Consider the following 13,183-nt stretch of genomic DNA (forward strand, 5'->3'; position numbering starts at 1 on the left):
AACGAAGGAAGAAGCCAAGAGTGAAGCCCTAGAGATGGTTAGCAGCAGCCGTGACTTTAAGTTGGTAATATCTGTCCTGCTAGGTGACCCATTTTCCGGCAGCAATCACCATTATTGATTTGGTTGGTGTCTTACTTCCTCGACAACATGAGTGTAGAGCACAGGATACGCCACACTATGATGATGGTTGATCGATTTCTATCTGTCATTTTTGTTCAAACAAGGAAATAATGCCTCTCCAATAAGTCGAACAACCACGGGAATAATACCAACAAACCATTAACCATGTCATTCGTATTTCATTTTTCGTGCATTTCCACAGAATGAAGATGAGTTTGTGAGCAAGACTGAGGCCTTCGAAGTAATCTACCTGCCTGGGTGTGAAGTTCAACCAGACCTGTGCCTAACATCTGAACGTTATAGCATTCGGTTGTTTGTACCGATTTCAAGAACAAATCTCCCGCTTTCGGCTGCATTCAACCTGGGCGCGATAGATGATGTACGGGGACAAGACGAAGAAATAGGCATTAGCGGTCGTCTGAAACGTCGTGCATCCCTTTTGTCCTTGACATCGTTGTCCCAATTCGGCGCTTCGTTTGGACTACAACCTGCTGGTGGTTCTTCTGGTGGTGCATTGTGTGGAGCCTCGGCCGCGGTCCTTGGTCTCGTCAACGAAATAGTGCTTCGGTTGCCAGACACGAGTACTTATGCTGATTGGTTGGCATTTTTGCGCCTAGCGACTGCCGTTCCCTTGATGGGTTTGCCTACCGGGGAGGATCGAACTGACTGGGATGGAACGGTCCCTCATGCGGAATGGGCATCCATTCTAACCCGTGAGATTTACGACGCCGAAAGAAAAGCGATTTCCGGTCTCGTCCAACTCATATCTCCCAGTGTGACTTCCGGCGACAAGGTGGATGGAGGCCTGCAAATAACTGCCCTACATACCCGCTTGGAGAAACGGTTTGCAGACTTCTTACCAATGAGACTCACCCCGGCAAAGAATACACTGCGTCAAAAGTCCAGGGATCTCATAGATTCGGGTGGAACCCTTGGTCGAACAGCTACCCTGCCGCCGGATGGACGAACACCAGCACATGCTTCAGGTGGTGTCCTATCCGGGCCGGTAAGTATTCACGCTCAAACACCATAATATTGGCCGCATCCAGCAGTGTTCAGTAGATAATACATCACCATCCGTATGAATGAGCTTTTTTGCCACTCCACGTCCCGGCACGATTGGTCTCCGAGAAATTCAGCCTAAAAACGGACAGGATCGTACAAAACACTTGTACAAAAATTGAACTGTCTGCATATAAGTTTAGCTTTCAGCTAATTCCTTCGATTAGAAAGTGTAATTTTTTATGCTTAAGTTTTGGTTAACGCAGCGGCTTTTTACAAGATTGATTAGGTTAATGTCGAGGTCGATAGTCTGCCTGTTGCTACAAGTAACCGCTTTCTGTTCTGCAGGAGACAAATGGCAGGCCAAAAATTCTCAAGTACACAATCAATATAATTTCATGAACACGGCAACGAAGGAGCTCACATTTGTTTGAAGCAAGTAAGCACATGCTGCTATCGATCCGTCGGATCAGCCAGCTCAGCTGCGCGGTATCTGATTGGCCTGCTTGCCAGCCTAATGAGTGAGGATGTCTACCAGCTGGTTTAACAACTGATTCTAAGCGTCATCGTTGTATTGGCTGCTTGTTAGGTTTTGGATACTTCGGAAAAAACAAAAGAGAGAACAATCCCCATCCCAAACAACACCATTCTGATATTGTGAATGCTTGATTTCTTATGGGATGCTAAGTTAACAGAAATATTTTCTTCAGCAAAATATACTCGAATTTGGTTTTGAAGAGTGACTTAACTGGAACCAGGCTGAATCTCTTGTTAAGAATGTTTTTGAGCATATTATTACGAATATTAAATCTGCACAATGTGCCGCGTGTATCGTTCCAACTGAAATATGAGGCGGCCTGGTGCAGCACATCATTAACGAGATTCAGGGGGGTTCCAGATGAGTCCCCGTCGAATTCCTATTTGTTAGCAAATGAGTGCATTTCTCTAATTTCGTGCAATTCGGGTTCAAATAAAAAAATACTGTGGACGGAAACTCGGGGATTGCGCCTACCTGATGAGCCCGAAGTGAAGGGGTGGAACCAGTCATGGGTTATCGGAGAGTTTTCAGCAACCTGGTGAGTAGTGTATTACACTTGCACGATTTGTTCAGTTGTTCGTCAATACGACAAACAATTACGACCTTCTTGGTAGTGTGAGGGGGGTCAGGAATTCTCAGCTGGTATTTCGTCCTGCCAGTAAAATTGAAAAGCCCAGAAGCGATGTACAAATGTCTTATTCTTACGGGGAATCATGAGCAGTGCGTATCTCACGAAACTCCAGGGAAATCTGGAACCAAGATCACTCGACAGGCAGTGGAAGCCCAAATTTTGGCCACCAGTGGATTATCTACATCACTGCCTGCTTCACAAACCGATTATCACACATTGCGGTCACACAAAATCCAATAGCAATCCAATGCAATGCAATAGCAGTTAGGTGATCAGGACAAAATTCATCTTTAGATAATACGAGTTCTTTGGAATGTTCATTTATCTGGTTTCCAAAAGCAATCAGATTGCTTGGCAGAATATTATGGGCAATAATCGTTGATATTCTCAAGGAACTGGATGAGTAATCTGCCGTTGGCCAGGACTGTTTGTTTACCATCGTGAATTTCCGACAGACAGACTCTTCTGATTGCACCGAAACTGAGTATACAAAGTGAGTATCAAAAACATGAAAGCACGTCCTGTTTGTGGTAGAACTCATCTCTCTGAGATTGACACAACAATTCACTGTTTTCTTCTATTTTCCCCGTAGCATCGAGCTAACCTGATACGGCGTATTTGCGTGGCTTACTCTCGTATCCATGACCTGAACAGTATTCAAGCGAAGATGAAGTATATCAGTGCGTGGGAACAAATGCCAAACCATGGAATAGCATTCTTCCCTGCTCGTCTTGAGGTCACCCTACCCCTGTCCAGCCTGGTTGGCGGTGATGAACAAAATGAACGTCCTCTGACACGTGGTGTGCCATGGCTTCATCAACCTCTGGGTGGAGGAAACATCACCGTTTCTTCTAGCCGACGCGTAGAAGCAGTTGGAATCGGGCCCACACGGGTATTTCGATGTGACATACAGACGGGTGATATCATGTCTAGCTGGCGTCTGTCGGCTATTCAGGGATGGCATATAAACTGGGAACTTGGAGAACTAGTTTTGCTACTGGCGCCACCTCAACTACCCTTATCAAAACGAGGGGTTGGGGAAAGGGAGCGAAGTGTCAGCCCGCCACCTGCACCCACAACCTGTCCGGGAAGAGTGATTATCCGTCCGGTGGATGTGTCCGTCCGAACTGTCGCCGAATTTCTGGGTGGTTACACATTTTTGAACCTTCGTTCCCCTGAAAAGAATCAAGGTTTGGACGAGAGCGTCTTCTATAAATTAACCACAGGTTCAACTCTTCCAGTGTCCCAAGGAACTCTGTCGTAAGAGACCTAGTCGCATGAATAGCTTTCAAATCCGGTGCAGATGGAGCTAGAATACCAATATACCGATCCCGCCATTATAGCAGCTTAGCTTGCTGAGATCCTGCATTCTTGTTTCTTCCCCCATTATTTTTTGCATCAGTATCAAGAACTACCTTTCTGATTTCTATCCTGAACCGCTTCTTCCTCTCACCTTTTATTCGATCATTTAACTATACTGCGCTTCTTGTCTATTCTCTTTGAGTTTTGCACGGATTTCAATTTGTCTTTCATTCATTCATACACACACATGTGCTAGGCCTGTTTATTGATAGTCTTGTTCTCCTCGTCCCCGATGTGGAATTTCGCTCTATCTTTCTCTCTGTCTTAACTTGAAGCCTGCGGTCTTCAGTCAAATCATCCTTCTAATGTAATCGACTCATGATTCTCCTCCCTATTCGCAACCGTTCTTGTTAAATTTTTGGTCTTATGTGCGTCCACAAGGCGATCATATGAATAGCCTTCACTCGTTTTTGCTACCATGATGACACTACAAACACTGAGATGCATACGTAGAATGGAAGAGCTAGATCAATTTGTCTAATCTAATGTCTTGTTTTGCTTTTTTCCTGGTTTTTCTTTCTGCTTTCTTTTGTAAATTAATGCGTCACCGAACATTTTGTTTGTATTTATTTCGTGTGTGTTTGTGTGTGAACAGTTGTGAAAAGATTCAATAAGCAGCTGTTCCCGGTTTGTCGGTTTTGAGAGTTCTGCTTTGGTTGTTCAAGTGTATGTTTGCCCAGTAAGGAGTTGACGTATTGATCGGTGGCTACGAGGTAACCGGTTGGTCATTATCCTTCTGAATGCAATAATCGACAGCTGGTCAAAAGGACATGATCTAGAAAGCAGCCGCCAATAGATGCGAACTCTTTAGATGTATTGCCATGGAGCACTAAATAAGATTTGCGGAAATTCGCGAGGTGAAGTTTCAAAAAGGGCGACACTAATCGTAGTTTTCGGAAGAGGTTTCGTCTACCTTTCACGCAGTGTTGGAATCGGAGGAACCTAGTTTTTCCAAACATCCATTGCACACAGAGTCAGGTTGGTAGGACGTAGCAGTGCACGGAGGTCACGTAATAGGTAGGTAGGTAATTCGAAATCAAAATCCTGAAGTTATGGCTAATCACACTTTGGAGTGAAATCACATTTCACACCTGACAAAACCGCCTTCTGACTATGTCGAGTTACTTCATATCAGCCTATTTCTCTGATGCATGCATGATGTAGCTTTTCGCATGGAAGATGGAATGTTTACGGAGGAGGAGTATCCCCGCTTTCCACGTGAATTCGATCCACAGTTTTCTCTTCAGATCACTTGGCTTAGATACACATCATTTGATACACTAATGATGAAACGTCGTAAGTCGTAGGTTCATGACTAAGCAGCGCGGCTTGAATGCTCTCCACCTCCGTCATTACTTGAGGTGAAGGCCACCTGATCGAGATAACTGCATGCAACATCGAGGTGATGGCTCGCATAAAGCTGATTCTGTTCAGTGAGTCACACCCACACGAGGGATCAAAATAAACGATATAACAAACGAGTTAGCAACATCACGAAATATGCGCAAGAGCACACCTAAGTAATCACACGGGGGTCAGCTTGATCCCAGTTTTAACGAGACTACTGGCGTCATTCATCCTCTGTCGCCTAGTGGTTGCTCACGAAACACTGATTCGAGAGCCGCATGCGGGATTTCGGTCTGGTAGGGGTTGTGTTGACCAAATTTTCAAAATCCGTCAGGTATTAGAACAACAGCAAACGACCAAAAAAAATAGAAATTATGGATTTCTAAGGCTCCTTTTACTCAGTCGACCAGTCTTCTATCCTAAACACGCTTGCCAAGCAAGGAAAGCCGGCGTGTGGGAGTATACGAGGAGCTGTCCAAGAGCTTCCGTACTCAAAGCGATGTCCGATTAGGACACCCGTGATTCCCATTCCCATGTAACTTCGTGAACGCCGGAAGGTCTTCAAAAAACCTGATGTGCAAATAGCCGTTGACGAAACCCTGGTGGATTTTAAATATGCAGAAGACACTGGTCTCATCTTCGAAGAGGAGATAGCTGAGGTGTTTATAGATAAAATGACTCAAGTCATCTCGTCCTTTTTGGCTTTCATTTTGCACCAAGTAAGTGTAAGTTCATGCTCGTGGACACGCAGTCACAATTACAACCCGGGTAGAGGCGCTGGACGTTGTGCAGCGCTCTCCATATCTTCGACGTTGTTTTAGTTCCGACTGTAGTATTACAGATGAGGTCAATGCATGAACCTCAATGGCACCTATAGTGTCAAAGCGGTACATCCATGAATCTCAAGGGAATTATATATCTGGCTATAGTACAGGCTGTTTTGTTGTATGGCTGAAGACGTGGCCGCGGAAAACAGCGATTAGAGAGGGGTTACGTTAAGTCTGGATGCTGTGGGTGAGAATCGCCTTCCAGGATGAAGTCTCCATGATCTGCGCTGTGCATGGTTGGAGCCGCTAAAAGTAATGACTAGTAACCAATCTCGACGGCGTTCCTCTCGTCGGATTCTATCAAAATTACCCGAATGAGTGTCTGGAATGATTGTAGTAAGCCAGCAACGAGTCCCTTCCCCATCCACTTTCATTCTTTTCTTCACAATGAGGCTTTCGTGGTTGTACGACAGCGAAGCATCTCTACTAAACACTGGTGGTATGCTGTCGACGACGATGTTCACGATGATGACCTAAGTGTGGGCGCAGTCAAACATGTCTACGTGGGTAAGATTAACAGGCACCTACCGCTGTCACATTTCCTGTCGTCAGAGGGCTGATTGCATAGTTATTTCTTCTGATATGTAACTCATCCTGCCACCAAATCGTCACTGTCCTATGTTCATCTCTAGAATCATCTATATTCCACCACACAAGCCCGCTGGTATAAGTGAGATTTATCTCCATGTTAACTTTGCAGTGGGGATGCAACTTGCTCGTTTTCACGCCACCATATCTGACTCCCATCATATGGCCCAGCATTACCCGGTACTGGTGAAAGGAAGAAGGCCTTGGCTGCTGAGATATTTATTAGAAAATGCCAACCGACCAGACTATTGGACAGGGAAGCAAAACCCTCATTTGCATCTTATTTACAAAAACTGGACATCCATCTTATCCTGAACGCGTCTTCTTGAACTTTCCTCGACATTCATTGACTCCAATCACTCATTGCTCATATCCAAGCAAATGCTACAAAGCGACCTTACAAATTCCGCAACAGATTCCCCTTTTCAAGAGACGCAGGGCGAATTTGCAAGAACAAAACATACTACTGGCATGCCTCCCCATCAGTAGTATCACCGTTCCACTAGTAGTCTGCATAATAACAATCTTACGTTTTCATGCACGATAGTACAGTCTAGAAGAACGGTCGGGTAGAAAAACCAAGTAAAGAGAAGTGTACCAGTATATGGAAGTTTATGTTACTCTGAAACCCCAAAAAACCTACCAGAGCTGATGAAGTTTATGAAGGACAAAAGTTGAGCGCACAAGAATGCTTGCCATTCAGGTACAAAATTAGAGATGGTAAAGGAAGTTGTGGAACAAGACTTGTCGTCTTTTGAATCCAGCACTGAATGGCAACCATCTACTTGGAGATATTGTGAAACAGACCTAGAGTGGCGCATGCGGGAACCTGCCCACTTGGCCTAGTGAAAAACATATCACTAACATAATGGTATGTGGTCATTCAAAACAAGCGATGAGACTAGCCTAAGGTTTTCCACATGATGTGCCACATCACACCGCTTGTATCTGTGGAAAGTCACCTTTCGACTTGAAAACAGCTTCACAAGCATGTGGATTTGACAGGCGGTCAGATTTTCCGGGTCAGACAGCAAGCCACCAAAGTGACAGGGTATTTCATCTTGGTAGTCTAGACATATGAAAGCACCGGTTGATTGTGGAAGCTGGGTTTGAGTCAGCAAACACGCGGTAAGCCCACAGTAAAGACTTGTCTGGCTTGCCTAAACAGAAAGATAAGTGCAAAGCTGTGATTTATAAAAGACTCTTGGTGCCAATAAGGGCCGATCCCAGTGATGAGGCCACCATCCGACATACCGTGTATACTGCATAAGCAATTACACCGGTTCTTCTAGTCCATGGCTCGAACTAACCTTCTTGAAGACGAAATCAACTAACGAGTGGGTGACCTGTGCAAGTTTTTCCAAACAAAATCGTCAATAGATCATCTATAACCACCTTCATGTACCATACTACCCGGGGGCTGAGATACTGCCCGGTTGCCTAGGCCTAAGCACTGGTGGCTGAGGTGCCCAGGTTGGGTTCGAACCGCGAACCTTCCAGCCAGCGAGTTTGCATCTTAACCACTGAGATTTTCGTGCTTTTTCAGCGTGTCCGGTACACAGGCACACATGGGCATGCAAAGCTGTCACAGAACGAACAGATAATCCCGAGCTCAAATGGAGTTGGGTACATCTCTTGTCAGTGTGCTGACCAGTTTATGTAACCCAGGATGCAACCAGGTGCTAAGGGGTCTCTGTGATCGCCAATTATCGAGAGGACGTCGCGAAAGGATAAATGGAGTTTTTTGCGGTGCGATATAATATCCAAACAGAACGTAAAAAGAAGTGGACTAGTCTTTAAGTTGAGTTTGAATTCCCGCTCTATGAGTATTTTTTGCAAACAGAAAACTTGTCTACTTCCTCGCAATGACGATGAATAAGGCAAAAGAAATTATGGTGAGTTGACGAAGAATGGGAGATGGACTTCATAAAAGCTATATAGAAGAACTGTTGGTTTGATTTGGTTGTACACTTTTTGTCCCCCATTTCTTACCACTCGTGTTCTTGCTACTTTTTTCAAGTTTACTCGTTCAAGTGGGTAACGCCAAATTTGTGGCCGAAAATTCAGACACATCTATAATTCATCAAATTTTTTGATGGGTCGCATTCGCAGTTGAATTCTCACTGTGGATTCCCTAACTGTTGTTGCGTTGTCCCCTTTCAATTGTTTGCCGAACGAAACGAGAACATAGTAAAACCGTCGTCGTGTACTTTCCATGTTTGTCAGTTTCAGGAGCCTTGGAATGACTTCCAGTGTAAATGATCTTACGGCAAAAAAAATTTAGGGTTATTGGGGGAAATTATAACTGCAGCTCAGGAGAAGATGCATTAGAAATCCCATTTTTCAGTTACACCGATAATGTGCGCATCAGTTGGGTCAATAGGCAATAGAATTTGTTTTTTCCAGGCGGCGCCTTTGGTAGTACTACAACGCCTGACCCTATTACCGGATGCGGATGATTGATCTCTACCACTCTCCAGCATACGGCTCTCGGGAGCGGGATGAACAGACAGCCGTAAGGTAGGATACAGCGTGTTGTGAAATTCTGGTGAACGGGTAAAAATACGAGGGTTTAAAAGTGTTCTGACTTCCATATGAACAAAGAACGAAACGGTTTTGAGGCCAGTGCTTCCCTTTGGTGTGGACTCACCAGAATAATTACGCCAGAACAGGAAGACGACCATTCAAAAGAGAGTGGTGTGACCATGAACAAAATCCCAAAATACCTGAAACCTACTGAGACACCCAAACCTAATCAAAACGCAGTAGGAAAACCGGTAAGTATCAAGGCCAGTGAAGCAGTCAAACAGTTCAGCAACGGCTGACGATGGTGAGTGTCGATATACGCCAGCGTAACACGACGACGGTAATAAGTGTCCCGACATCTCATAGAAGCAGAGTGAATGATGAAGGACGCTTACCGATCAGCCAGTTTGTATCAATGTCAAAAGTGCTCGTTGGGGCGGGGGCTTCTTCCAACGGTAGAGCAGCGGAAGCTGTTGGATACAACAAAAACAGCATCTTTTTGGCAAAGCAGCACCCGAGGAACACTTTGAGCAATAGAGGTACCTCTGTATAATCTGAATTCTCCATGTTTCAGTAAATCGTCGGGGACTTCTTACATCTACGCCTTGAAACACGAGTGTACACAAAGCGACCAGTGCACCAATGGTTGACGGTCCCATAGGTGGCTTTTACCTCATTTTACCTGCTGAATAGAGCAAAATGAACCGCTTTGTACTCGTGTGAAGCAAGCTAAGACACCACGAGATCTGGCCAGTTTGTTAATTTCATTAAACAAAATTAGAAACCTGGCTGCGGGATCTGTTGATTTCTCGGTCACATCACTCTCATTTGTATAGTCCTGTCCTGGCTCACTTATTCTGGCGAGTCAACATAAAAGGACTGAAGCATTGGAATCGAGTGTTTCTCTTTCTGTAGCTCACCAGCAGTGCATCAGATCGCCCTTTCAATAAACTGTTTATCTTTCACCGCACAGACCAGGGTTGTACATCTTAGCATAGCATATACATAAGTTTGTTTACAATTATCCTGAGTGTTGTATGACCCATAGCTCCGAATACATCAAAAAATCATCAGTGGAAATCCTAGGTTGTCTGAGAAGGATAGTTTCCTGAATTAGAAGAAAAGCCCCCCGTCCAAACCTGTCTACGGCGTTTGTGACCAGGAAACGTGTTTTATATTCATGTTGGGTACTCCTTTTGTTTCAGTACCTTCAGATCGGAGGTTTCTGCAGTTGTAAAAGGTTTATCTTCCATCAATACTGTACAACTTTCTGGAATGACCGGTATCTTCATCTGTGTAAGATAACCGGTTGGCATCGCATACCTGGCCGGGATTGATGCTTCAGAAGTATACAACTGTAATGAGAAAGGGGTTTTAAATCATACGGATAATCAGAAGTACCTCAAAGGAAGTCGTGAGTGGATCAGCTGGCCCAACCACTTGGCTGCTCTTGAATAAGTGGGGCAAAGAGAAGCTATTCAGAGTAGTCATATTCGATATGCAAACCTTTGTTCCCCATCTTCCCGGAAGAATTTAGAATCACTGACGAGTGGGCGTGATTAGGAAACCAGGAAACTCGGTATTCCACCGGAACAATTCAGATAAAACCTTTGCGTATTTGTCCACTTGTTTGAAAGATGAGTTGCTATAACTGCCTTGTTCTTAAGTGCATTTGACCGGGGAGGGGCCAGAAGACTTTACTCTCTTTTTTATTCACTACAGATTTATTCATTGTAGAATTCTCAACAGTCTCAGGCGTAATTTTTGTCCCGTTATCTGACCTTAGTATTTTATACCTCGTAACACACATGAACGCTCACATGCCTCACATTTGGACTATCGTTTTACACATGTTACAGTTCATTTGGTTGACCCCTGTTACGGTCTCCTGTATCGATCGCTTTACTCATCATCCTTTCGCGTCATCCATCCGTGATATCACTGCTAAGACGGTTTGAAAAACCTGTGTAGCATTTTCTGGACAGCTAATAACCGTGGCTCCGAATTTGTTCCCTCACCTTTCCAAATATGAAGTAACCGCTTCATGATTACTGTGTACAACTCCGCCACTAATGACCTGTTTCACTGACAACTGAAGGCGCTGGCGCAACGTTTTCCTCTTTGGGCATTGGTCAGAGCCGTTGCCAGTTGACCTTCTTGAGTCACCTTACGAAAACTTCTAGCCTGTTCAACTGCGGGACCCCCAGATTACCGGAAGAGATTACCATAGATTCAGGTATCTCACTTGAACCCAAGCCTGCCTCCTTCACGCACATTCCGAAGCAGCTAACGCGCCAAGTAAGGTCAACTGACATACGTAAAGCGCAGTCTGGACCATATACACCTTAGCTGTGTCCCGTAGCTTCCTTCGTATTGATGATACTCACATACCTTGACAGTCGCCGCTCTATGATGGTCCCTACAAAGCCGTTGGTGTTCCTGACGAGTTAGGTTTGTACTGATAGCGACCGAAGTTCTGCTTCTCGCAGTGTTCGCTGTGCGAGAGGTTCACCTTTTGCTTCCTCACATTCAACTGCATCGACCACTTAACCTTCACTACTGCCCTTTTTGGTGAATATAGAAGTACATCTGCACTCATCGAAAATGCACTTTGTGATCCCATTTTTGGGCCACCAATTCACTCACGCATGTACTAATGGATACTGCCTAGCGTTTTCACTTTGTACCGCTGGCTTATTTGTGGTTCAGTCCTTTTGCCGGTTAATTACATTACATTTCCCTCAGAACATCGATTCAGATCCACATTTACACGAGTGCACACTTGAGCTAGGAGGCTCACGCTGTTAGCGCACTCAGCTTGTTGGACACTCAATTCCAAACCTGGTAATCGATCGATTGTAATTTAATAACACTGTATTGTGATAACTGATGTATGGACATAGTTGCTTGCCGTGAACATAATAGGGTTCCGCGGAATTAAACCATAAATTCCCGGAATACGTTGAATATTATCCATTCCCTCTTTCACTCACCTTTCGGTTCACTTTGTATACTAGTCCGAAGCATGTGCCTCATTTGTTGGATGCAATAAACGCGATCACAGACGCATGTAGTGGCACTTTCATCCGTTTTCTCCCCTACTGGTTTGTTTTCGCAACTATCAGTCGTCTGTTTGGTGTATCTGCTCTGAAAAAGTCCCATTTGGGTACATTTGGGTACATCTAGGTGCATTTGGAACGTTTTGGTGTCTCAAGTACCTGAGACACTTCAAACGTAAATCAATAGTTACTCGTACGATATAGCACCAAGTAGTCATACAAAAGTGCGCGTAGTTAAGATTTCATAAGGTCATGTATAATTTGTGAGGTTTAAGGTGAGCACGTGATGTCACCTAGGCTATTGACATGCAGGGACATAGAAGTAGCATTTCGACTGTGACATCATGTTCCAACAGGGCGGAAAAAGAGTATTGCGATGAGTGAAGAGAGAGAGAGAGTTACATACAAGGGCAAACACTACATGTACAGAAAATGGAGTACCAAGCTAATAGTATGTCACTCAGCGGTTGTTGTTGGGGGAAAAAGATGCGTCACGGTTGTCCCAACAGTATAAATTTTGTTCGTGATTGGACGTGAAAGTCGCTTTAAAAGTGGATCAACGATTTAAATACTGATCAAAACGACTAATGACCGCTGTCTTTGGACAGTTGGACTCTTGGTTGTTGGTCTGTTTGCCCAGCCTGACATTTGGGTTGCAAAGTTCCATCACCAATCGAGTTGATATCGTCAGTGCGGGGTCGAGTGCTTATTTGGTTTCTAGAGATGGATGGTTGCTGTCGAGGTGGCTTTCGTGTAGTTTGGTTGGTCATCTTGGAATCTAAGTTGCGTTTTAATCTCATTCCTTGTATCTAGATGGTTCGTTGGGTGCCTTTAATCCGACAGTTCTGTTCCTTTGTCGTGATTGCGTCGCTTCATTGTTGCTTTGTGCTCTGATTCCGCTCAAGTTCAGTGGTTGATTAGATAACCTATTTTTAGTGGCCCCCTTTTTTGATTAAACTGGTCCGTTATTTGTCGTTAGGTTGTTTGATTTCCCATGTGTTTCCGAGTCCCGTATCTGTATAACTCTTTTGTCCGTAGTGATCGATAGAATGGGCAGATATCGATTTGTTCGTTGATAGATTTTTGTGTGGAATATCACGCCGCGTCAAACTTCTGCTCCCGTTTTGTTCTTGTGTGAACTGATATTACTATCTGTCTTGATAAATTGAGTGATAAGTGACTT

General features: G+C 44.4%; 2 protein-coding genes across 2 annotated transcripts in view; one reads left to right on the plus strand and one right to left on the minus strand.

The window, feature by feature from the left end:
* Window positions 1-4,350, plus strand: part of T265_07805 (hypothetical protein) — a gene marked incomplete at both ends in the record, with an annotated part of 40,576 nt that extends 36,226 nt beyond the window's left edge. Inside the window, 2 exons of the mRNA XM_009173434.1 lie at window positions 323-1,126; window positions 2,884-4,350. Of these exons, the coding sequence (XP_009171698.1) occupies window positions 323-1,126; window positions 2,884-3,555 (1,476 nt within the window). The remainder of the gene's footprint in view (window positions 1-322; window positions 1,127-2,883) is intronic.
* T265_07806 (hypothetical protein) overlaps window positions 1-9,508 on the minus strand; it is a gene marked incomplete at both ends in the record, with an annotated part of 38,615 nt that extends 29,107 nt beyond the window's left edge. The window contains one exon of the mRNA XM_009173435.1: window positions 9,337-9,508. Within this exon, the coding sequence (XP_009171699.1) occupies window positions 9,337-9,508 (172 nt within the window). The remainder of the gene's footprint in view (window positions 1-9,336) is intronic.
* Between the last annotated feature and the right edge of the window lie 3,675 nt (window positions 9,509-13,183).

This window comes from Opisthorchis viverrini, assembly GCF_000715545.1.
Source record: "Opisthorchis viverrini unplaced genomic scaffold opera_v5_186, whole genome shotgun sequence".
Classification (NCBI taxonomy): Eukaryota; Metazoa; Platyhelminthes; class Trematoda; order Opisthorchiida; family Opisthorchiidae; genus Opisthorchis; species Opisthorchis viverrini.